The 25,476-nt window shown below is 45.3% G+C and overlaps 1 protein-coding gene across 1 annotated transcript; it reads left to right on the top strand.

Annotated features, from left to right (window-relative positions):
• The first annotated feature begins 20 nt into the window (after positions 1 to 20).
• Positions 21 to 20,856, top strand: GPR180 (G protein-coupled receptor 180). The gene is made up of 9 exons (XM_056861816.1): positions 21 to 91; positions 2,712 to 2,845; positions 4,066 to 4,266; positions 6,747 to 6,927; positions 9,305 to 9,354; positions 10,184 to 10,341; positions 12,667 to 12,858; positions 16,449 to 16,526; positions 20,657 to 20,856. Coding segments are annotated over exons 2-9 (1,020 nt in total). The 5' UTR covers positions 21 to 91; positions 2,712 to 2,844; the 3' UTR covers positions 20,816 to 20,856.
• Positions 20,857 to 25,476: the final 4,620 nt, after the last annotated feature.

The raw sequence follows: 25,476 nt of genomic DNA, 5'->3' as shown, positions 1-25,476 counted from the left end.
CCTCGCGGGGCCCGCGCCAAGACCGTCCGAGGGGGCTTCTCCAGCGCCGCCGCCCGGGCCGGGCAAGCGGTGGCTCAGTTCCAGTTCCATGGTAAGGGGCTGGGTTCCGTCTCTCCCCCACCCCAAAAAACCCCAGGTTTACTCGGGAGTGAGGCGGGCTCCCCTCGTTCCTTACCAATAGCCGTGACAGTCTGTTGCAGCAGGTTTCCTGTAGTACCTTCCTGGGCTCCCTGTTGATTATCTAAAAGCCTAACGCAGAGCAGAGCTTCCAAGGTAGAGTCCAAGGGGGAAACTGCTGAGTTAGCATTCATCAGGAAATTCACTATCTCCTTGTCGGGCCTCAACCAGGGCCTTTCTCAATGCTTGTCAATGCTACTCACTTAGTATACCCCACGCCTTGCAAATGGTGATTTGTTATGCCGTGCCACTATTTTTTTTTTCCTAATTGGATCTGCTTATAATAGAATCTTTGGGGGTTCCGCAGGGTAACAGAACTTCCAAGGTAGAGTCCAAGGTGGAAACTGCTGAATTAGCATTCATCAGGAAATTCAGTGCTACCTCCTTGCCGGGTCTCAACCAGGGCCTTTCTCGATTCTTATAAATGCTATTCACTTAGTATACCCCACGCCTTGCAAATGATGATTTGTTATGCCGTGCCACTATTTATTTTATTTCCGAATTGGATCTGCTTATAATATATCTTCTTATAATCTTCGGGGGTTCCGCAGGGTAACAGAACTTCCAAGGTAGAGTCCAAGGTGGAAATTGCGAAGTTAGCATTCATCAGGAAATTCACTGCTGGCTCCTTGCCGGATCTCAGCGAGGACCTTTCTCAATTCTTATAAATGCTATTAACTTAGCATATCCCACGTCTTGCAAGTGTTGATTTGTTACGCCATGCCGCTATATTTTTTTCCTAATCGGATCTGCTTATAATATATCTTCTTTTAATCTTCAGGAATTCCGCAGGGCCTGCAAGACGGAGCTATTCCGCCAGGCTTATGGTTGAGGCCTGCAACTGTTCTCGTTATAAATACTGGTCTCCCTAATCCTTTCCCCCTCCCCCGCTGCTGAGCGCCACCCCCACTCATACCATCTTGGGGGTGGTCAGATTCATCTGCCCAGCTGCAGATGGCTTTTTTTTTTTTTTAGCACCATCAGGGGCATTGTCGTCCTATTTATTAGATTGGTTTGGGCTATTTTAAATGGTATTTTAAAAATGTTTTATTATATTTTCGATCGTGTAAGCTGCTTTGAGCCCAACCTTTGGGTTGGGGAGGGTGGGTAGAAATGCAATAAATAAATAAAAAATTTTCAGTGATACTTTCCTAGCTCTGACTTTAGGTTAACCCTACTTTGCCTATGTACTAAACAGCTGGGAGTTGACTAATTGCTCCTTTCACTGGATCTGGTTTTACCCTGCAAGAAATTTTGTTAGTCTTTAAGGTGCTGCCAGACTCTTGCTCTTTTCTGTTGCTATTGACAGTCTAGCACAGCTACCCATCATGATCTATCTTCCACTAGAAAAGTTATAACAAGAAAAATGCTGGGACCATGGCATGCAGAACCACAGGCCTATAAATCTGGTGGCATTTTGAAACCAGTCACATTCTTGTCTGTTTACTGGGGCTTTGATAAAGCTGCAAGAGTATGCCAAGAAGTCACGTGACATCAGAGTCATGTGACAGAAAGAGGGGAGCCAGAGTTATGACCACACTGGTATTGAGTCCTGTACCTTGGCTGGCAAACCCAGAGGGCTGGGGTCTGGAAGCGCTAGCCTACCCCAGAGAAGTATCCCAAGCCAAGGAGAACTAGTCAAGCGAAGGAGCATCAAGCCAAGGAGGACTAGTTCTTGGAGGAATCTTCTCCAGGTGCTCACTGAACTGGCCATAACATATTGCTGCTTATCGCAGTGGGTGCGCACAGAGAGAGCCACAGGTTGCTGTCTGTGCATGCCCCACTCACAGTGGTTCTTTCCAAATAGAAAAAGGGGGTGTATAGGGAACCACGTGAGGACCCCGACTCACGGGTTGAAGATCACTGGTCTAAAAGAAGAGATATCTGACACCCATGTTACAGTGTTCTGTTTGTTTGTTTAACACTCTTCTATCCCACCTTTCTCCTAAAAATGGTTCAAGGTGGCTCACAAAGAATTGAAAACAGCAACACAGTGTAGTAGGGAGATCCTGGATTTGAGGGCTTTCCAAGGGCTTTCTTAAAGTTTTCTTTATGATAGATACAAGAGCAGCAGGGACTCTTTTTTTAAAAAAAAAGTAATAGTCCTATCTCTATTTATTTTAGCGCGTGCTCAGACACGACTGCTCCTGGGTATCCTGATTTAGTAGTGAGCAGAGAGTCACAAGGATAGCCCCCTATGTGATGTTAAATGTTCTTGTGGGTCAGATCTTCCATACAGATCAGGTATTCCCATGAGAATAGAATATCTGGCAACTTTTAGAAATGTATCAAACCTTTCTTTGCTCCAGAATATTCTCTATTTTCTTGAAGTTGTATATAAAACAGTATCAATCGTAAGAGTAGGTAGGTTATCACTGGAACGTTGAAGATTTGGCAGCCATTTACATTAAGAGACTCTTTGCCAGCATTAACAGCTATGTAGGTAATGTATCTCCTCTATTTCTGTCTTATCTGTGTAATAGCATGTGACTTCTTTTTAAATATCAAGGTGATTGTGCTCTTCTGTATGTCAGAATCCACAATGTAGCCACGGCTATTGGAAAGGAAGCCAGGCTTCATCTGTTTCAAGCTCAAGAATGGCAGAAGCTGCAAGAAAGCCCCCCGGGTTACAGCTGTACAGAAAAACTGTCCAAGGCTCCATTGATAAGTGAGTTTGGGATGTGTGTCTCACTTAACTGCACAAATAGATCAGCATGCAGACTTAGAACCTCAACTTCCTTCGTCCATAGGACACCCCCGCATTGTCTTTTGACACCCGCGTGGCATCCGCGTATTTCCTAGATGATGTAACAAAGCGATTGTGGTCAGAAGTGATCTTCCATTGGCAATGGAAGAGAGGCCATGGCTCAGTGGTAGAGTATCGGCTTGGCATGCAGAAGGTCCCAGGATCAATCCCTGGCATCTCCATTTAAAGGGATCAGAAAGTAGATGATATGAGGGACTCCAGCTTGAGACACTCGAGAGCTGCCACTAGTCTGGGTTGACAGTACTGACCTTGATGGAACAAGCATCTGATTCAGTATAAAGGAGCTTCATGTTTGCTCATGTGTGATCAATTATCTGCATATTGTAGGCAGAAGGAAGAGGATCACTTGGATCAGGGAGAGTCTTGGCTGGATCCTGGATATCCGTTCCACTAGTGGAGGTGGGCTCCTCTGGTAGGAGGAGTCTTCCCTAGGTGTCAGACGTCTTGTGCCAGGGGAACACTTCTTCCACCAGAGACCAGTGCCTCCACAAGCAGAATGCCTCTCCAGGATCCATCCCTTTAGCTCGACGGTCCGGCTATCTAAACATCTGTGCAGGGGCTTTACAGCAATGAAGCTTACATTTAGTGTTTTATTGTTGTTATTGTAAGTCATCTCAAGAACCCATAGATAGTGAGTGAGTTCTACTATTTTTTTAAAGTCTCCAGAGAATATTTTAAATGATTCTTAAAGAATCTAAATTGACCAGATGGGAGCAGGAGGAGCTCTATTGCACAGAACTAGTCACGTTCCACACCCTACCTGATGGGTGCTTGTGCCATTTGCACAATCGCATTCCACATTGCAGTTTCCATGGGACACAGTTGCACTGTTTGTGGGAGAGAAGTCCCATTTCCCCAGGAACAAAATACTGCATCCAACACCTCTTCCAGATTTATTCCCCTCGGTTCAATTCTGGAAGCAAGGTATTGTCCGAGCACGCTTTGTGTCTGATATAAGCATTAAGCCTTCTGTGGGGAAATACTTATGGAAACCCATCAAGGTAGAAGTTATTCTAATAAGCCCCAAGAGTTTCATAAGCGCTATATAAAGTATAAGGGTTTCTAGGTAGATGAATAAGCAGCTTTTTGAATTGCTGATCTTGGTCTGTTTCTCTTTTAAGTGAACATGAACAGCACAGAACAAAATCTGACGGTGTCCCAGATTCCCTATCCAGACACGTGGTACGTGTTTTATGTCGACAAGTTTACCTGTGCGGAGAATTATGAGTACTCTGATTCGGAGGATGTTCAGCTTGAAATAGTAATACTAAACCCAGATGCAGAAGGGAATCCGTTAGATCACTTTAGTGCAGGGGAATCCGGTAAGATGTTTTTTCTTGACGTTGTGGTTGAATGCGGGAAAGTAGAAAACTAATGAATTGTTTATAAAATGTTTTTTTCTGTGGAAAGAAAACTAAACTGTACTTACTTGTACTGTCATCTCACCCTTTGTACATGGAGAAGGGAGCACCTTGGAAGCTGCGTTCGTTTAGCGATCACTGGTTCACCCTCATAGATCAGGGAAGCTTTTTGTCCATTACTATCTTGCCTCCTTTGGTGTGAAATATCTGTTTAATTTCGTTTGGGCAATTGTTTTTTTTTTTTTTTTAAGAGACATTTCCTTTTATATATTTATATATACGGTTTGTTTTGGTTATGGTACCTTGAAAGATCCCGATACCTATCTCAAATCATTAAGTTGTTCAATTTTAACATTAATATTAATTGACAAAACCTTTACCACCCTTATTCCAGCCATAACTGAACGAGTAAGGCTGCAGTCAGGTGTTGTATTTTGTTTGTGACAAGCATGAATTTGGCAAGTTGGCCGTCCTTTGAAACATCTTTCTTGAAGATGAAAACTAGATTTTATTCTTAATCTCAGAATTCATTGTCATCTACTATTTTAGTTCATGTGCCACAGATGCACAACATTAGTTAATAGGGTAACTCCTTCAAAATCCAAAGTTGCATCCTGCATTTAGGTGCTGCATAGGCTAAACCACGTCTCTTCAAATATTGTAACAGTGACACCTGGTGGTCAGATGATGCAGCACAAATTCCAGTTTCTAGAGCCTCTCCAAATTTTAGATTCAAGTCCTTAAAGACCAACAATCGTTTTAGGGTATGAGCTTTCGAGACCAAAACCACTACCCTCTGAAACTATCTTCAGAATTTGCCACAGTACCTTCTCTGCAACTGTAAGACAAAAATAAAGTCTATTTTGCACAATATGAAAAAGGCATTTGTTGCATGTCCCCTACAGCGTTTGAAGAGACCTCAGTGTCCTCAAACTGTAAACATGTAACTGGGTTGGATCCAATGAATTCATTCCTCTAGTTCCAGCTTGGTGTGAGAGCCAATGTGGTGTAGTGGTTAAGAGTAGGGCTGTTGAAAAAAAAATCGGTATAGTTCGGCTTCGGCAAAATTCGGCCCATTTTTATTCGGGCCGTGCCGAAGTCCGAATTCCCCCGCTTCGGATCCCCGGAAATTCGGGGGGATCCGGAGTTCGGGGGAAAATTCAGCCCCCCGCGCGCCTTCAGGGGGATTCCCTGAAGGCGTGTGGGGGGGCCTTTAAACAAGCCCCTTTGCGCTGTCTGCGCAGACAGCGCAGAGGGTCTTGCCACCCCCCCCGGGGGGCCTTTAAAGAGATTTGTGCCTCCCGGCTGGAAGGCGCAGATCTTTTTAAAGGGGCCGAATTCGCCGAATTTATTCGGGAACACCCCGAACTCAGCGAATTCGGCTCCCCGGTTTCCCCCCCTTTTTTAGTTCGGTTCGTCCGAACCGAAAAACCGCCGAATCGTGGGAAATTCGGCGGTTTTTCAGTTTGGACCGAACCGAATCAACAGCCCTAGTTAAGAGCAGTGGCTAGGAGCGGTGGGCTCTAATCTGGAGAACCGGGTTTGGTTCCCCACTCCTCCGCATGAGCGGCAGACTCTAATCTGGTCAACCGGGTTGGTTTCCCCACTCCTCCACATGAAGCCAGCTGGGTGACCTTGGGCTAGTCACAGTTCGCTTAGAGCTCTCTCAGCTCCACCCACCTCACAGGGTGTCTGTTGTGGAGAGGGGAAAGGAAGGTGATTGTAAGCTGGTTTGAGTCTTCCTTAAGTGGTAGAGAAAGTTGGCATATAAAAACCAAACTGAGCCTTCCTCTGTCACCAGGAGCCTTCCGCCAGTGGAAGACACCTTGTCTATTGGAGAAAGGCTTTCCATACCAGAAGAATTAGCAAATCAGTTCAGGAGTTCCTGTACTATTAAGCAGCGACATTTTATAATTGGACAACTAACATTAGTTGACAATGGGTTGGATCCAGACTAAATTTTCTCCTTGTGCCAGGCACTTCAGTCAGTGGAGCAGGACATTCTGCCTCCCCTCCAACTGCTGCCCACTGATCTCCCCAAAATGCTGCTCTGGGGGACAGGAGGACCTCGGCAACTGCATAAGAGGCGAATTGGGGGTCTGCCGCAGGAAGGAAGAATTGGTGGAAACTACCATGCTCTTTAGTGGAAAATTCCTGTTAGTTGAAAATTCCATCCAGATCCAACCCAATACCTTTATCACCTTCATTCTAGCTTGCTGACGCAACTTTAAAGACCTGCCTATGCTGCCTACCTGTTTCAGTTGTCATGTGGAAAAGTGTGTCAGAAAGGCTCTCGGGGAGATAAGAACTTCTCCCAACTTCGGTCAGTGTGATGCAAGCAAAAATCCAGCTTAAAGTTTGCTTACCCGGCCCACATTTTGCTTCCTCTCTTCAATAATATCACATGCTGCGATTTGCTGAAAGGGTTCTTGTCCCCGCAGGCCTGCACGAGTTCTTCTTCCTGCTGGTCCTGGCATACTTTGTCGCCGCATGCATCTATGCGCAGTCGCTGTGGCAAACGATAAACAAAAAGGGCCCGATGCATACGGTGCTGAAGGTCCTCTCCACCGTGTTGCTGTTGCAGGCTGCATCAGCTTTTGCCAACTACTTGCATTTTTCGCGGTAAGCTTTCAAACCTTGGGAGTCCAGAAGCATCGGCAAATACAAAGGGTCCATCCTGAATCTGGCCATTGGGCCACCTGGCCCTGGGCTGCCTCTCCCAGAAGTCAAGCCAAGGTCTTTCCCAGCCCTGGCACCTGGTTTTCTCCCTCTCTGATACCAAAACGTGGGGTCATCAGCTGAAACTGGAGGGTGAGAGATTTAAAACCGATAAAAGGAAGTATTTCTTCACGCAACACATAGTTAACTTATGGAATTCCCTGCCCCAGGATGTGCTGATGGCTGCCAACTTGGAAGGCTTTAAGAGGGGAGTGGAGATGTTCATGGAGGAAAGGGGTATCCATGGCTACTAGTCAAAATGGATACTAGTAATCATGATGCATACCTATTCTCTTCAGGATCAGAGGAGCATGCCCATTATATTGGGTGCTGTGGAACCCAGGCAGGATGGTGCTGCTGCAGTCGTCTTGTTTGTGGGCTACCTGGAGGCCCCTGGTTGCCCACTGTGTGAACAGACTGCTATACTTGATGGGCCTTGGTCTGATCCAGCAGGGCTTTTCTTATGTTCTTATGTTCTTAACGTTCTTATGGCTCAGTTAGCTGTGCTAAGGATTGAACCGGTAACCTTCTGTCCTTAATGTGCATGCTATACCATTGAGCCGTGGGCCGTCTCCTAAAGGTATGGGATGCTGCTCCACCATGGTGTGCTGGTGAGATCAGGCTTTGAACCCACAGTCCCTCGTGTACAATTCCCGCAGTTACTCTTATACTGCACCAGCAGAGGCGTGACTTAAGGAAACTGCCCCCTTCGGGTGTTAAACAAGTTTGACAGCCATACCAGGACTGCGCTGGTGATCAGGGTTCCAGATGTCTGTAGAGATGTGTGTGTTTTCAATGCTTGTTTTGGATGTGTGTGCAGTATATCTAGTGCTTTTTCCCCCCTCTCAGTTTTTTAACTTCTGTATTTAGGGCCAGGATTCCTGTCTGTGCTGTTGTCCCTAGTGATAAATTGCCCAGAAATAAGTGACTAAGTTCTGAATCTTGATAAGAGATTCATTTATGAACCTCAGTGTTCTCTCACACATGAACACGTGAAGCTGCCTTATGCTGAATCAGACTTTCGGTCCATCAAAGTCAGCAGCGGCTCTTCAGGGTCTCAGGCAGAGGGTCTTCACATCTACTTGCCTAGTCCCTTTAACTGGCGATGCTGGGGATTGAACCTGGGGCCTTCTGCATGCCAAGCGGATGCTCTACTACTGAGCTAAGACCCCTCTCCATGGCTCTCCAGGGTCTCAGGTAGAAAGGTCTTTCACATCACCTTCTTGCCTGGTCCTGTTAACTGGAGATGCCGGGGATTGAACCTGGGACTTTCTGCATGCCAAGCAGATGCTCTACCCCTGAACCACAGCCCCTCTCCTACTGTTACATCTTGCTATGTTAATTATCAATTTTAAAACTTGAAAATTCCTCCCCCCCCTCCCCCCCCCCACCTGTAGTGGTGGAGGGAAAAGATCTTTGTGGGAACTGGGGAAGGGAAAGGCATGCCATTCTGGGCGGGACTGTGAAAATCCGGACTTGACTGACCACACAGCAGTCACTCAAGCGGTGCTGCCATCTGTCTCAAAATATTGCAGCAAAGCAAGTTGAAGACAGATCATAGAAAAGATGAGGAAAACGAAAGCACCGCAATGCCATGGGGAAGCAGTCCAAAAATGCTTCCAGTAGCCAGGCTAAATAACGATCATGGAAGTGACCAGAATGTATACACTGTTACTTTTACGTTTATCTTATCAGATCCTTAACATAGTCCAAACAATCTCAGCTTACTTTGATCCGTTTTATTCTTAAATCTGTTGCAAACTTTATTTACATTGATTTGTCCAGGTTGAGCATCCCTTATCCAGACACCCGATAATCCAGACTGATCCGAAAACCGGATGTTTTGAGCCGGTGTGCAGGCCTTATTCATGGGCCCTCAGCAGTGCCGTTGATGGTTCAATGTGCAAAAATTATTTAAAATATTGTTTAAAATTACATTCAAGCTACATGTATAAAGTATGTATAAAACATAAATGAATTTCGTGTTTAGACTTGGGTCCCATCCCCAAAATATCTCTTTATGTATATGCAAAACTTCCAAAATATTCCAACATACTGAAAGATCCGAAATATGGACCACTTCTGGTCCCAAGCAGTCCGGATAAGGGATATGCAACCTGTATAGTATATATTAATACACACACATATATTTTGAGAAATTACCTTGAATTGTAATTAAATTGTATGATAAACAAAATGTTTGAATATGATTTTTTTAACCGAGCAGTTTAGAGTGTGGTCTCGTGAGTTTACAGGTTTTTGTTTGTTTGTTTTTTGTTAGTTATGCTAAAAATGGAGTCGGAGCACCTTTCATGGGAAGCCTAGCAGAGCGTGAGTACATTTTAGTGTTGCTGTTGCTTCATTTGAAGTTATTATAAATATATAGGCATTAGAGATGGGGGTTTGTGGGTCGCTGATATGTATTATAATATGTTCTAATAATATAATAATACTAGAGCACAGGTATCGTCTTTTTAAAGATGGCTTGTGGAAGCATACTGACCTGTACTGGACAGAGGGAGCCCACGCAATCCAAAGGGAAGAGGGGCTACAAAACAGATAGTCAGTGTATTGATGATGGATGCTTATCTGGAGAACCAGGTTCGATTCCCCACTCCTCCACATGAGGGCGATTCTAATCTGGTGAACTGGGTGGGTTTCCCCCACTCCTCAACATGAAACCTGCTGGGTGACCTTGGGCTAGTCACAGTTCTCTTAGAGCTCTCTCAGCCCCACCTACCTCACAAGTAGGATTGCCAGCTCCAGGTTGGGAAACACCTGGAAATTTTGGGGTGGAGGCTGAGGAGGGCAGGATTTGGAGAGGGGAGGGACTTCAATGCCATAGAGTCCAATTGACAAATCGGCCATTTTCTCCGGGGGAACTGATTTCTATCAGCTGGAGATCAGTTGTAATAGGAGGAGATCACCAGCCACCGCCTGGATTTTGGCAACCCTACTCACAAGGTGTCTGTTGTGGGGAGGGGAAAGGACGGTGATTGTAAGCCGGTTTGAGTCTTCCTTAAAGGTAGAGAAAAGCAGGGTATAAAAACCTATTCTTCTCAGAATTAAAGCCCTCCATTAGCTATTTTGCGTTGCTGTTTTGCTTGTGCCTGTAATTAATATACTTACGCTAATGCTCTTCTTTCCCCCCCCCCTTTAGTGTGCGACATAATCTCTCAGATGCAGATGTTGTACCTGCTCCTGAGTTTGTGCATGGGATGGACCATCGGCAGAATGAAGAAATCTCAGAGCAAGCCTCTCCAGTGGGATTCCACTCCGACGTCCACCGCCATCGCTGCAGTAGTGGTTGCTGCCCAGGTCGGTCATTGCATTGTTAAGTAAAGAAGCGCTAACTTGGGAGGCCAAGCAAAATGAATGAATGCTGACGTATCATTGCAGCAGAAGACTGACTGGAATGTAGCGTTTTCTGAAGTTACTGATGGTGCTGCTGTAGATATACTAGTTATGATGCCTACCTATTCTCTCCAGGATCAGAGGAGCATGCCTATTATATGAGGTGCTGTGGAACTCAGGCAGGAGAATGCTGCTGCAGTCATCTTGTTTGTGGGCTTCCTAGAAGCATCTAGCATAGTTAAATGGTGGAACTCCCTGTCCCAGGATGTGGCGATGGCTGCCAACTTGGAAGGCTTTAAGAGGGGAGTGGACATGTTCATGGAGGAGAGGGGTATCCATTCCTACTAGTCAAAATGGATACCGGCATTGATGCACACCTATTCTCTCCAGGATCAGGGGAGCATGCCTATTCTATGATGTGCTGTGGAACACAGGCAGGATGGTGCTGCTGCAGCCGTCTTGTTTGTGGGCTTCCTAGAGGCACCTGGTTGTCCACTGTGTGAACTGATTGCTGGACCTGATGGACCTTGGTCTGATCCAGCATGGCCTTTCTTATGTCCTTGTGTTGTGTTCTTATGATGTGAAAGGCTCTAGACACAACACTGTAGCCCGTCTGAGGATTTGTTCTTACTCCCTGAAAACGTTTCAAAGAGCCAGAGATGCATCTTCTAATTCCTTTTCATTGGATTCTGCGGAACAGACACTAAACATGCCCGTCCTGAACAGAATTTCACCCTTGTCAATGGTTAATATTTTCAAAGTTTGTAGTCACTGTAGGGTTGGTCAGTGGACTGGTCAGATATGGTCAGTTGACTGTTTGGCTCTCCTGGCTTCTTGAAACAATATTCAGTTTGATTTCATGAGGGTGTTGTTAGCCCTACATTAGTCAGGAGCAATCCTAGCTCTGCAGCAAAGCTCCTCTCTCCTCATCTCCATCTACTGGAACTGCAGATACCATCAAACAAGCACACAAGCAGTCATCAGGGGCAAAAGTAATTTCCACTCCCATTTTATAAGCTAGTAGTGTTCCTTTGCCATTGGAAACCACTATTCTCTCCGTTTCCCATGTGCAATATACAGATGCTGGTGGGAAAGCGCTTTCAAGTTGCAGCCCACTTCTAGCAATCCCGTAGGGTTTTCAAGGTGAGACTTACAGCAGTGGTTTGCCGTTGCCTGCCTCTCCATAGCAATCCTGGACTTCCTTAGCCAGCATGGTGTAGAGATTAAGAACGGTGGTTTGGAGCGGTGGACTCTAATCTGGCGAACCGGGTTTGATTCCCCACACCTCCACATGAGTGGTGGAGGCTAATCTGGAGAATGGGTTGGTTTCCCCACTCCTCTAGATGAAGCCAGCTGGGTGACCTTGGGCTAGTCACAGTTCCCTTAGAACTCTCTCAGCCCCACCTACCTCACAGGGTATCTGTTGTGGGGAGGGGAAGGGGATTGGGCTTAGACTGGATTAACTCTCCTTAAGAATGCACTGTAAGTGGTAGAGAAAGTCTGCATATAAAAACCAACTCTTCTCTCCTTCCCATGTTAGCCTTGGGGAAAAGAACCCTATGAGGTAGGTGAGATTGAGGGGGAGTGACCGCCTCAAGGTCACCCAGCAATGGTTTGTGACAGAATGGGGATTTGAACTCGGGTCCCCCAGATCCTAGTCCCAACACTAACCATTGCACCTCACTGTTGTGGTAGCAGGTTGCCACGAGAGGTAATAAGCATTCAGCATCTCTCAATCAGATGTCTAGGAGAGTTTTATAGGTGAGAGTAGTAATGCAGTCCTGCATGTTGTGGCTGACCTACCACATGGGGTAAAGACCCCTGACCAGGTAACAAGGTATCCATTCCAAGATGGCTTCCCTATATTTAAGGGTGCCTGAGTGGGTTTTATGGATTCTGTCACTCCTGGTTCTCCCCCCCCCCCTTTCAGGTCAAATGTGTGTGACCATCATACTGGGGAGGGGCCGTAGCTCAGTTGTAGAGCATGCAGAAGGTCCCAGGTTCAATCCCCAGCATCTCCAGTTAAAGGCACTAGGCAGGTAGGTGATGTGAAAGACCTCTGACTGAGACCCTGGAGAGCCTCTGCTGGTCTGAGTAGACAATACTGACTTTGATGGACCAAGGGTCTGATTGAGTAGAAGGCAGCTTCATGTGTTCATGTGTACTTGTTATTTCATGTATGCGTGTGTTTGCATGTGTGTGTGTGTGTATATGTATAGGATATAAACAAATGTACTGGATAAAGTTCCATTTGGGCACAATCTTTATTATATGTGTGTTATTTTGCAGTGTTTTTTGTTAATCTGGGAGCAGTTTGAAGACACTAATCACCATAGCTATCACTCACACCAGAGCGTAGCAGGCGGACTTCTCATTGGCTTGAGAATTTGCCTGGCTTTGTCACTAGGCTGCGGACTTTACCAGATCATCCGAACGGAGAGAAGCACGCTTAAAAGGGAGTTCTATATCACCTTTACAAAGGTATGTGTCTTATGTGGGAATCTTGGTACCCGTTGAGTTTGTATTATGAACTCGAATGGAGATGAGTATACGCTGATTTCTGTGATTATTGGGTCAGAGCTGCATATGACAGACCACTGGCTTCTAAGGATTTATCTTTGTGGACATTTTGTAGTTAGGTAGCTCAAGACTCTTCCCACACACTTGATCTCGAGATAGGAACCCTCTCTGGTCTTTACAAGAAAATGCTTCTTCAAAATAGGAATTGATACAAGAAAATGTATGATACAAATAGTGGCTGATGAAGCCAGACGCGAAACGTGACAGAAAACTAGACCGCACGTTCCGGTTTCTTCCACGCATCCTGAACATTGTGCATCGTTACCCACTTTGAACCTCTGGTCCTTAGTCTGGCTGCCTGCTGACTCACTGTGAGCTTGTGCACAGGTCCCAGTTGGTTGCTCCTTCTATATAGCTTGACTATATGTATTGTGCATTTTGATATTAGATAGAGTAATTTGAGCCTGGTGCTGTGTCTTTTTGCTTGGTGCTTCCCATACCAGCACTTATCCCTTTCTTGTTGGCTCCCTGTATGTGGCCTTCTCTAGGTCATTTTCTAGGACAGATGTCCCTGACCTTATTGTGCCTATGGGTCCTTGTAGAACTTTGAGAATGGGTACTGGGCTCCGCCACAAAATGGCTGCCATGGTAAGCAGGGCTAAGCGGAAAATGGCTGCCATGGCGGGGACAGGGATGACAAAATGTTGGGAAGCTTCAAACCAAGCATCCTCTCTGTTTACAAATGGATGTTCCCTTCAGACCTGAAGGTGATATCTCCTGGATTCTCCTGAAGTACCTGCTGCTTTGAAGAGGCTGAGGAAAGCCAGAGTCAGAGCTTTACTTTCAGGAAGAGGTGTTTTCAGAAATAAGAAAGTAGGCCCCAGGAAACATCTCAACGGCCACCACATTGCTGATTGTTGTTCTAGTTTATGAAGTGTCAGCTGTTAAACTGGAATTTTAAGATGAGGATGGGAGAGGTCTTTATTCAGCGTGATCTTTCTTAATTGGCATGTTAAAACCTCCTCCTTGTTAAACAATGGCCACATTTAACTGTGGGATGGAAAATCGTTTACCTAATAATACGCATCTAGATTTGCACTAAGGGAAGGTTTTACAGAGTTAAACTTTTTCCGATAATGTCCTTCCACTATGTTAAGACAGGTGGTATCATAGCACCCCTAGTAGCGTATTTAGTTTGTGGCGAAGAAACAATGGAAGATACTAAGAACATAAGAAAGGCCCTGCTGGATCAGACCAAGGTCCATCAAGTCCAGCAGTCTGTTCACACAGTGGCCAACCAGGTGCCTCTAGGAAGCCCACAAACAAGACGACTTCAACAGCACCATCCTGCCTGTGTTCCACAGCACATCATAGAATAGGCATGCTCCCCTGATCCTGGAGAGAATAGGTATGCATAATGACTATTATTCATTTTGACTAGTAGCCATGAATAGCCCTCTCCTCCATGAACATGTCCACTCCCCTCTTAAAGCCTTCCATGTTGGCAGCCATCGCCACATCCTGGGGCAGGGAGTTCCACAATCTAACTATGTGTTGTGTGAAGAATTGTTAGTTTTGTTGTTCTTTTTTTTAATGTGCTAATAGATTCTTCTGCCAGTGACTAAAGGAGTGTATCAACCGGACGTGTGTGGTGGTCTTGTCCATTTATGGAGAGGTTTTGGCAGACAAACCAATCCTATAACTCATTAGAAGACATTACAAGATCCAAGGTCTTCTAGGAGAAGTAATACGATCTGATCATAATAATATGATTCATGGTCTTTTAATGGCAGCTTAAGATCTTTATTGCTAATTGCTGGCAGAGTATCAAGAATCTGAACACCTAATTGTGGATGAATAAGGTCTGGCAAATATTTAAACTTTCCAAATTGACTGAATTCGTAAGTCTGAGAGACGGGAGGCAATTAAAGCCTGCCTTTCATAAATGTTGGCAACCATTCCTCAAAAATTGGGATTAAATGTTAAATTGTATAACTATTCTGCATTTGAGAAGCACATGTTAACATTTGGTTATGTAAAAAAGAACATTATAGATAGTGTGTGTGTGTTTGCGTGCAGAAGAGTTGGTTTTTATATGCCGACTTTCTCTACCTTTTAAGGAGAATCAAAGCAGCTTACAATCCCCTTCCTCTCCCCACAATAGACACACCCTGTGAGGTAGGTGGGGCTGAAAGAGTTTGGAGAGAGCTGTAACTAGCCCAAGATCACCCAGCAGGCTTCCTGTATAGGAGTGGGGAAGCAAACCCGGTTCACCAGATCAGTCACCGCTCATGTGTAGGAGTGGAGCATCAAACCTGGTTCTCCAGATTAGAGTCCGCCGCTCTTAACCACTACCCCGCGCTGGCTCTCCAGTAGATGTGTTTAACAAAAAACAAGATCACTGTAGAAATTCTGTGGCTTGGATCTTATACTTTTGCTCCCCGTTCCCTTCTCTCTGGGTGCTGCAGAGGTGGGCGTCCCCTACCGAGCTCACTTCCTCTGGCACTAGGCATTTCCTCTTGCACGGGACCAATGGTTTGCAAGGAGTCTCAGAGTCCTAGTGCAAGAGGAATACACCCTGCGGTGGAGGGCTGCCTCCACACCACCCAGGGAGAAGTGCTCACAGAGGGAAGGTATAGGAACCAAGCTTATGTTTTCACCGTTGGTAATATTGAAATTTAATTTTTAAAAATGTGGGGGGAAATCTGGATAATTGTGTACTTTCAGCACAATCCTAAGCATGTATACTCAAAAGGAAAACTCATTGAGTTCTGTGGGACTTACTCCCTAGTAAGTGTATTTAGGACTGTGACCTTCGTTCGTTGTAAGGTGGTAGAACCATTTTATGCTGTACTCTGCTGTGGATTTTTACTTCATTTTAGGCCATTTTGCTGTGTCAGCTTCTGTCATAACAGCCAGCTGAAACAAACACATTCTGAACTCTGCTCTGGCGAAACCTGACATACCACGTAGGATATATTCTTGTGTAGTCCTACTGAATGAGTAATCTGGGAGGAAAATAAGAGCCCATTCCTGAGGTGGAGGGCCGAAAAAGCTTAGGAGGCGGCGTGACCCCGCCGCCAGTGTAAGTGCCTCTTATTCCGTGATAAGAGGCACTTAACGCTGGGGGCGAGGACAGTTCCGTCGGCGCCTGGGTGCCGCGGATCTGCACGCCGCTTCCCCAGCAGCGCAGTCTCTCCAGGACATAAATTTCGGAAGAGACATGCGGTGCCAACGAGGGGGGTGGCGTTCCTGGGGCATCTCTGGGGGTGGAGCTGATGCTAGTCAGTTTCCAAAGCCTCTCCAGGCCAGTTTCCAAAGCCTCTCCAGCAACTTGATATAGACTTGATATAGAGTATGACTTGATATATACATAGTTACAGAATGCTGGATTTTGATATAGTTACAGATTTTGATATAGTTACAGAATGCTGGATTTTTAACTCATGAAATAAAAGTGTAAAAAATGTAATCTGACCAATTAATGGTCAGGTGACTTTTGAGTAGTGACCGATGAAAGTCAATAACAGACACCAATTCTTCTCTTTCAGGGCTGTGTTCTGTGGTTCTTGTGCCATCCATGTCTGGTATCCATATCTCTAATGTTTAGAGACTACCAGAGAGAGAAGGTGGGTATGTACAGCATAGTCAAGATGCTTTTAAGAATTGGATCTCAATTAAAGAAATACTTGTGCACCATCAGTATTTATGAATACACTTCAAAATCTTTCTTGAGTGAACGCCTCTCACCAGCGCTGTTAGGAAAGCGGGTGGCTTTCTATATCGTTTGGAACAGGGGAGAGAGGTGTGCTAAGGCAGTATCCCTTATGCAGAGCCAGCGTGGTGTAGTGGTAAAGAGCAGTCATTTGGAGTGGTGGACTCTGATCTGGAGAACAGGGTTTGATTCCCCACTCCTCCACATGAACGGCAGAGGCTAATCTGGTGAACTGGATTTGTTTCCCCACTCCCACACATGAAGCCAGCTTTGTGACCTTGGGCTAGTCACATTCTCTCAGCCCCACCTACCTCACAGGGCTTCTGTTGTGGGGAGGGGAAGGTGATTGTAAGCCGGTTTGATTCTTCCTTAAGTGGTAGAGAATGTTGGCGTATAAAAACCAACTCCTGTTCTTCTATCCCAAAGACAAATGTTCTAGGCTGATTCTTTAAAAATCTTTGTAAATGGTAAACCGGGAGCCAGGAAGCTGCGCCTCAGAGTGGAGCAGGTGAATATTGAGATCCTCTCAATGTTTTCCTTGGTAACGAGAGGTGCACAGGGGTGGATTTATGTGGCTTTCTTGCTCCTTTACCTAGCTGGGTACTAGCGGGCTAGCGCACAGAGCCTGCCGTAGTCAGATAAAACCCACTGCTGTTCTCAGGTGAGCGGCTGTATCACTCCACCGCGCTCTCGCGCTCCCTGTGGTGAGCGGACTGCACACGAGTATGATTGTGCAGAAAATTAGGGAGGACAGTTAATGCCCCTGCGAACATAAAGAAACACATTCACATTACTTTGCTTCCCAGGCCATCTGGAGAAAGTACTTTTTATTCCTTATAGCTGCATTAATTAGCAAATTGTAGTTCCATTGGTGGCTGCGTACTCCCCCCCCCCCCCCGTTCTCGGGAAGGAGACTCGGCGCAGTAGATTATTCTTCCTCTGCATGCAGTCTATTAGGTTACCGCAGAATGGTTTCTTCAGCCAGTTAAGTGCTGTTCCTGAATAATTGCAGGTCCCAAACTGTGTGGCTCTGAAACAGGGCTGTTAAAGGCCCCGTCCTAAGGGGCTATGGAGCAGGGGGTAAAGTACCATCAGGAGCACGCAGTAAGGAGGACAGAGCCATTGAAACACCCCGAGCGCCCTCTATGGTTTCTTGTACGCAAAACAAAAACACAGAATGCTACTGAGAAATCTTTGGGGTTATGTTGTGTGGATACTGTAGAAACAGGGCCGCTGTTTAGCTTGGAAAGAAGGCAGCTAAGGGGAGACCTGATAGAGGTCTATAAAATTATGCATGGTTTGGAGAGAGTGGACAAGGAGAAGCGTTTCTCTCTCTCTCATAATACTAGAACGTGGAGTCATATGCTGAAGCTGGAGGGAGAGAGATTCAAAACAGATCAAAGGAAGCATTTCTTCACGCAACGCATAGTTAAATTGTGGAACTCCCTGCCCCAGGATGTGGGGATGGCTGCCAACTTGGAAGGCTTTAAGAGGGGGAGTGGACATGTTCATGGAGGAGAGGGCTATCCATGGCTACTAGTCAGAATGTATACTAGTTATGATGCACATCTATTCTCTCCAGGATCTGAGGAGCATGCCTATTATATTAGGTGCAGTGGAACCCCGGCAGGATAATGCTGCTGCAGTCGTCTTGTTTGTAGAGGCACCTGGTTGGCCACTGTGTGAATAGACTCCAGGACTTGATGAGCCTTGGGCTGATCCAGCATGGCCTTTCTTATGTTCTTATGTGATAGCCGTTTCTTCTTGTGTTGGGGGCTAATGGTGGCTTTGTCCATATCAGTCGTGCTTTTCCTGCCCTGAACCTCTTTACGTGGGACAGCCGAGCTAAGCTAAGACCCAGAGGGGAGCCCTGGTGGAGCAGAACCAGTGATTGTGGCTACACCTGCGCTGGGACTACGATCAGGTCCTGGTAACTGTGCAAGAGGGGGTTAGCGCTAAGATTCTTGCGCTCAGTACAGCGCACCCTTCTTATATACAGTGCTGTGGGCATGGACCCTCAGTGAGACCAGCTGTGTGTTCTTTTTGATGAAATTAAAGTACCCAAAGGTCAAGAGAGAGAAAAAACTCAACATCCAGGGCCAAAGGTTATACTTTCATTTATTTATTTATGTTGTGATTGATAGCCCATCCCCCCTGACTTCGGCCAGCTCAAGGCAGGTAACATCTGCTTAAAGGCTCACAGCTGCCTGCAGAACTTCCACCACTGTGAAGCAGTTTGTTTCAGGCTATGTAAATTACTTACTGGTGGGTGAAATGTGGTGAAAAGGCGTGTGCGGTATCGGCATTATCATGTAGAACCCACCCTGCCAAAGAAGCCAAGAAAGAGAAAGTCTCTCAAAGTTTAAAGCGGCAAACAGAAGCTTTTGTGCCGTACAAAGGCCTCGACATCTGTTGGCATTGTGTTGCATATTGGCATCTGAATGTAACAGCTTGGTTGGGATTTTGAGTCTCCCGTTATATCCATGCAAAACAATCTTTCTGCCCTGCATGGTGTCACAGTACAAATGCTTGGGACATTTTTATTCCAACGGGACCTGTACTGATACACTACAACTCTTAATTCCCCCCATAGATACGCTCAGACTGACTATAATAGACTCTTATCCATGCAGCACTTTTTTTTCCAAAGTGATTCTTGTGGGGGTTTCGGGGGGCGGGGGAATAATGTTCATGTTGAGAAACATATATCAGCATTTTCAGAAATGCAACTTTCCTAAGATGAGACTTATTCCCCCCCCCCCCAATGTTTGCAAAAATTTGCAAGACCTGAGCGAGGCTGTTGAAGATAGGACTTTTTGGAGGACATTCATTCATAGGGTCGTGGGTGACTTGACGGCACTTAACACACACAAATGTTTGAGTAGCTGCACTATTCCAATAGCACATTTTCCTGGAAAAGCCTCTGCAGAAATGGACTCTAGCATGGTGGTAAATGTATAGGCATAGTGTCAGTAGTGCCTAGGCATTTCCTTGCTCTACCAGTGGATTATCAATCGCTGCCAGCACCAACCACCATGTTGTGCCAGGGTTTTTTCCCCCATTTGGACTAAAGTTGGGCTACTCCCAGCGGGCAAAGATTGAATCCCAAAGACACTCTGGTATTTGCGCCTCTAGCCTCCTTCCCACACACTGCCTCCAAAGCCTTTCCAAACCTCACAAGCGGTGTTTCGTTGGTGGTGGCCAAGTCAGAAGGTGTGGACGCTGCCAGCATTTTCTCCTAAGAGGAATGACACATCTGGTGGTTTTGTTGGTTTTGAGCCACAATGCAGAAGCTTTCTGGTGCACCACCAACCCCAAGCGGTGACCCTATGCCCGTGGTAGATCTGGGAGTGTCGGGATCCAAAGGGATTCTTGAAACTTAAAAGGTTACAGTTCTGAAGCAATTGGAATTGTAATACACAATGGCCATTTATGCAGGGTCGATTTTGATGCTCCATCAAAGCTGCTTTTTTAAATCTGCCCTTTAAAATGACTTCATGGTTCAATGCAAGAGGAGAAAGTCAAACAAATTCCACCCCCCCACACACACTCGCCTGCTCCTTCATTCCTTCGTTTGCATAGCCATTAGCAATGGTCGTTTGCATAGCTAAGCCTCGGCTGTGATTTGTCATGGGTCCTTTAGTGAATGCTTCGATGCGGGGGCGGAGCAAATACAAAAGGTCAGTTAAAGGGGTCCTTAAGAAATGCGAAGCAGGTATGCGCCGGCTTCGGTGTGACGGCTGGAATGATGGTTCAGCGTGAAGAAATCAACAATATGCGGGGCACTTCAGCCTGGAACGTGCTGCTAATTACCAAGCATAAACCGCCACTGACACATTAGAGGTACATTGAATGGAAATGCTCAGACACCTTGCAACATAACTCTCCTGGTAATTCAAGCTGAACTTCTGGACTTGCGCTCGGGTATTCTGGAACCACTCCTGACTACATCCAATAAACTGCCTATGTGTTGTACAGTGAATATTTTGTTGTTCTGCGATTAACTCATTTTTGTAACTGCTGTTCTCTACTTGTGTCTTTTAGATTATTACCATTGGCGTTATCCTCTGCCAGTTGTTCTCCATGGTCCTCCTGTACCGGCTTTTTGTTTCCCACAGTCTGTATTGGGAAGTGTCCTCGCTCTCATCAGTGACCTTGCCACTCACCGTAGCATCTGGACATAAAAGTCGGCACCACTTCTGAAATGCTTCGGGAAAACTTAATGGCAAAGGTGCAATAAAGACTTGAAAGCGGGGCGGGGGGAGCTCTGTTCAGTAAATCCTGGAGGAACCAGGTATTCGGTTCGTTGTTGGACTGGAACAAGTAGAGATTAATTTTGTGAAAACGAGCAACTAGCAAATAAGTCGTCTTTTATCTTGGACGAGGACAACAGAGAAGCAGAACAAGTTCTTAGCCACAATTATTTTTCACTCCAAAACCGCCTCATTTTTTAATAAAAAAAAATTGAGCGAGATCCAAAATTTCAGTAATCACAAAGCTCAAACATAGAACAGTTTAAAGTTGTTGTATTTTTCGCTTACATTTGAAACAAAGTGCAATTTAGGCATAAGTTATAAAGGAACTTGAAAACCTAATATTTTATAGGAAACCAATGTAAAATGTTTACAGCAAAATGGAGCTCTCGTTATTCGTGCATGCATGTGTACTTTTAAAAAAGTACTTTCTTGCCTTGAGATTTGGATGTCATTCAACTTTCAGCTTGAGATCCTACCGCTTTTGGCATTCCACATGTCTGATAAATGTTAAAAGAGCATATGGGCGGTGGACTAACGATTCAGGATTTTTTTTAAAAAAAATAGCATTAAGGTTATGAAAACAGCAGGCTTGCCTCTCCCAAAGTGGGGAAATGGAATGTGCGATGCGGTGCTAGAATTTTAATCCCGATATAATTCATTACTCTTACATTGAGGATTCAGTCATAATTAAGCCATAGACACAGATTAAATTAACAGAAGCATTTCAAATAAATGTAAGTTTCAGTCGTCAACTACCCATGAATTCCTGCCCAAGGATACTTAATCAGGATTAAATTTTGTATGAATAATTGAGAAACAAAATACTCGCTGGATTTGTTATAATCCACGTTGGCATAGGGTTCTAAGTAGTTGCCATCTACCACCCATTGTAATAGAACCGTGCGTTCAGATGATGCCTGGCGTTCATATAGCTGTTGTAAATTTACAATTTATTGAAGTGCCTATTTATTGACCAAGATGAAAATTGCATGGACTTTTTTTTTTGCTATATAAAATGAGTGTTCCTGTTAATTAACTGCTTCTCATATCTCAGTGCATTTTTTGCAATTTTTTAAAAGAAAAAATTGGCACGTCTGGGGGGGGAAACATGAAGCTGGTTTTCCATTTTGAAATATACTCCGTTCGCAGTTTATCCGTAGTTGCAGGCCGAAGCCTCTGCCGACACTGTTTTTGTGTACCATCGCGGGAAAGAGGCGTGAAAGCTGATTGATTCATGCTTATTTGCTCCTCTTGCTCCGAGGCTGTGCTCGCTCACGCCGCGTTGATCCAATTGCCAGAAGGAAGGAGGAGAAAGAGGACATACCAGAGCTAGCGCTACCTACTTGGCCTGAGTTCCCACTTCCTCTCTTCGCACCAAGACTAGCATCAGCCGATTGTAAACATCTACTCAAAAGCACTTGCTCTAGAAGAAACCTGGCAAGAGAGCCGGAGGCTGCAATCCTGAAACTGCAAGCTTGAACATAATTTTAGGAATGCAGTCTTTACAGCTGTCTTCAAAGCATTGCCCCACTAAAATTAACAGAGCTTCCAGTTACTTATGGAACACTCTGAGAATCAGCCCCTAGATTTCATTTTGTTTTATAGGGGCCACAGAGGGCTTGCTTTCAACTAGGGCAAATAGCACAATGTGAAAGATTTGTTCATTATGTAATCTCGCTGCTTACTCTTTGCAATTCAGGACAAAGAATGGCAGGTTGGAGCTGGAAAGACAGAAATCGTATAATTTCACGAAATCAGCAAAAATGATTGCACGTTTAATTTTTGTCAGTCTGCTGAGCGCCAACAAAACAATATTCAAGTTCCAGTTGTCTTTGCTTGTTTCAGAACAAAAAGTGCCTTTTGGTACAAACGTGTAATCTACAATGTAAACATGGATTTCTTGTTCTGTGAGCCATGTTTGTAGTCTTAGTGTGAAGTGGGGAAGTGGTAGAGCATCTGCTTGGCATGCAGAGGGTGCCAGGGTTCAGTCCCCAGCATCTTCAGTTAAAGGGATTAGGCGAGTGGGTGATGTGAAAGACCTCTGCCTGAGACCCTGGAGAGCCGCTGCTGGTCTGAGTAGACAATACTGACTTTGATGGACCAAGGGTCTGATTCAGTAGAAGGCAGCTTCGTGTGTTCGTGTGTATGTAGTGATAGCAACTGGGCCGTTTGGGATCTTGCATTTGCTCAGAACAAGAGTTGTACAAGAGTGCCCAGCTGGTTTGTAATGTTATCTGTGCTATGAATTTTCTGCGATGAGGATTTTATGCTGTACCAGTGACATTTGAAACAGAGAGGCAGGAAGCATGCTTATTTCCCATGCCAAGACCACACTTACCCAGTGACTGTATCCTCATGTAGTTTTACTGTTTCAAGTGTTAGCGATATCAAACTACACGATACGTTTGACCATGAGTTGGGTTGGGTGTTTCCTCTCCCTGTGGACCCCACAAAAGACAAACCAGTGAGTTCCCAATCAAATCAAGCTTAAACCGTCCCTTGAAGCTAAAACGAGGCTATTGTACTTTGTTCACATTATGAGAAGACAAGAGTCATTGGAAAAGACAATCATGCTGGGAAAAGTGGCCGGCATCAGGAAAAGAGGACGACCCGACATAAGTTGGATTGACTCAATCAAGGAAGCCACGGCCGTCAGTTCACAAGACACGAGAAAGGCTGTCAACGATAGGTTTTGGGGGACACTGATTCATAGGGTCACCATAAGTCAGAAGCGTGTTGGCGGCACTTAACACACACATAGCTATTGCAGGAAACTCACGTCCTCAAGAGCCAAGGGCCAAATATAGATGGACTACAGCGCTAAAGGAGAAGAAGGTCCAGCCTTTCCCCCCCCCTCCTGCAACATTTCCCCAAGCCAAAATGGCTCCAAGAGAAGGGGCATTATTTGCCCCACTGAAAGACTGCATTGGTACTAACACTGCAGACACAGCCCCGTATTGTTTGGTCTTAATCCAGTCCTTTGAAAGATACAGCATATTTGTCATTTTTTAATACACGAAGCTGCCTTACACTGAATTAGACCAAAGATTAGGGTTGCCAGCTCCAGGTTGGGAAATACCTGGAGATTTTGGGGGTGGAGCCTAAGGAGGGGTTTGAGGAGAGGAGGGGAGAAGAAGAAGAGTTGGTTTTTATATGCCGACTTCCTCTACCACTTAAGGAAGAATCAGATCATCTTACAATCACCTTCCCCTCTCCACAACAGATACCCTCCTCAAAAATCTCCAGGTATTTCCCAACCTGTAGTTGGCAACCCTAGCTGCAGCACAGCTATCCCCCTCTGGATTGCCCTATTTGTTTCCTCCTTTGCTACAGATATTTGAGCCTAGATGTGGGTTTTGACCCAAACCTCATGCCTTGCAGCCTCTGCCCTTGAGTATGCTGGACCAGTGGATCCAAGACCATCCCATGATGCTGGAGCTGTCTTTTTTCCTTCTATTTGTCTAAGTTATATTTTTGTGCTGCTTTGTCAGGCACATTGAGTCCCCGGTGAGGAGAAAAGCGGGGCAGAAACGCTTAAACAAACGAACGTGGCTTCTGAGTGAATCTATCTATGTGTGTGTGTCATGTACAAAGGACAATTATCTTTAAATGCGCAGACAAGACTGATTTGTTTTGAGGCAGTGTGCGAGCCGATCTGACATACAGACAAGTGCTACATATCAAAGAATGGTGGAAAGATTAGCCTTAACTGCCTCTTTAAACAGCATTTTGTCACTTCGGGATAAAGCATTGAAGAGTGTGCTTAAGGTTGGCTAATGAGCATTTCACGGTACAGTAAGAAAGCTGGCTGGGGGAAACTGTGCAAACAGGCAGTCTCAGGGGCCTGCCCATTGGTTTGTTTGATGTGGTAGGTAAAGCTGAAAGGGCCATCGGGATAGTAAGTCATTAGACAAACACCTCTTGGGCATGTGATCCCCTTTAAGACAATTGAGTTATGAATTTCAATCCCTACGCTCAACACACACACCAGAGTCAAGGGCGGATCAATATTTGCCAAAAGATCTCTATTCAGTCCCTTTAACGTCAACCTTTGCTTCAGGCTGCAACTTGCAAAACAACGTTTCAGGCATACAAGAGGGAATGGTTTTTATTTGGGGGAAAAAATGTTTTCCTCGATTGATGCATACCTTTAACTGTGTCGTAAAGTGGCGGGGGGGGAGAGAGAACCTGCGTTTGGAAACAGACCAGTTTCATTTGCATTTTGGCACCGTTATAAATTAAAATAGATTAGATTTTTTAAAAGGGGGCTATTGGCAAGCGATTAGTCAATTGTGTGATTTTACCACTTTCGGTATTTTGAAACGAAGACAAAAAAAATTGAATGGATATCTTTTACTTTGAAAGGTGCCCGCCGTACACACATGCGGCGACCGCTTCTCGGCAACGCAGGAGGCCTTCTGCAGAGTCTGTACTCAAGGTTATGCTCCAAGCTCAAATATGCGTTTGAGTGATAGGCAGTCGGGGCTACACAGGACTGGTGGAGGTCATTGGGTGACTTTTAAATAAACATATTCAGATAAAACGGCAGTAAGACAAGGGTTTCCGAGAGACTGGATTCAATCTAAAACGGAAGGGAATTTAGAGCAG

Source organism: Euleptes europaea, chromosome 16, assembly GCF_029931775.1.
Source record: "Euleptes europaea isolate rEulEur1 chromosome 16, rEulEur1.hap1, whole genome shotgun sequence".
Classification (NCBI taxonomy): Eukaryota; Metazoa; Chordata; class Lepidosauria; order Squamata; family Sphaerodactylidae; genus Euleptes; species Euleptes europaea.
The sequence above is the reverse complement of the archived record's forward strand: the minus strand, read 5'-3'. Positions and strand labels throughout refer to the sequence as shown.

Excerpts from the sequence above, each read along its gene's own strand:
- GPR180 (XM_056861816.1), top strand. Across the intron at positions 4,267-6,746 it reads CTTTAGTGCAGGGGAATCCG|GCCTGCACGAGTTCTTCTTC; the intron begins GTAAGATGTTTT and ends TTGTCCCCGCAG. Across the intron at positions 9,355-10,183 it reads CATGGGAAGCCTAGCAGAGC|TGTGCGACATAATCTCTCAG; the intron begins GTGAGTACATTT and ends CCCCCCCTTTAG.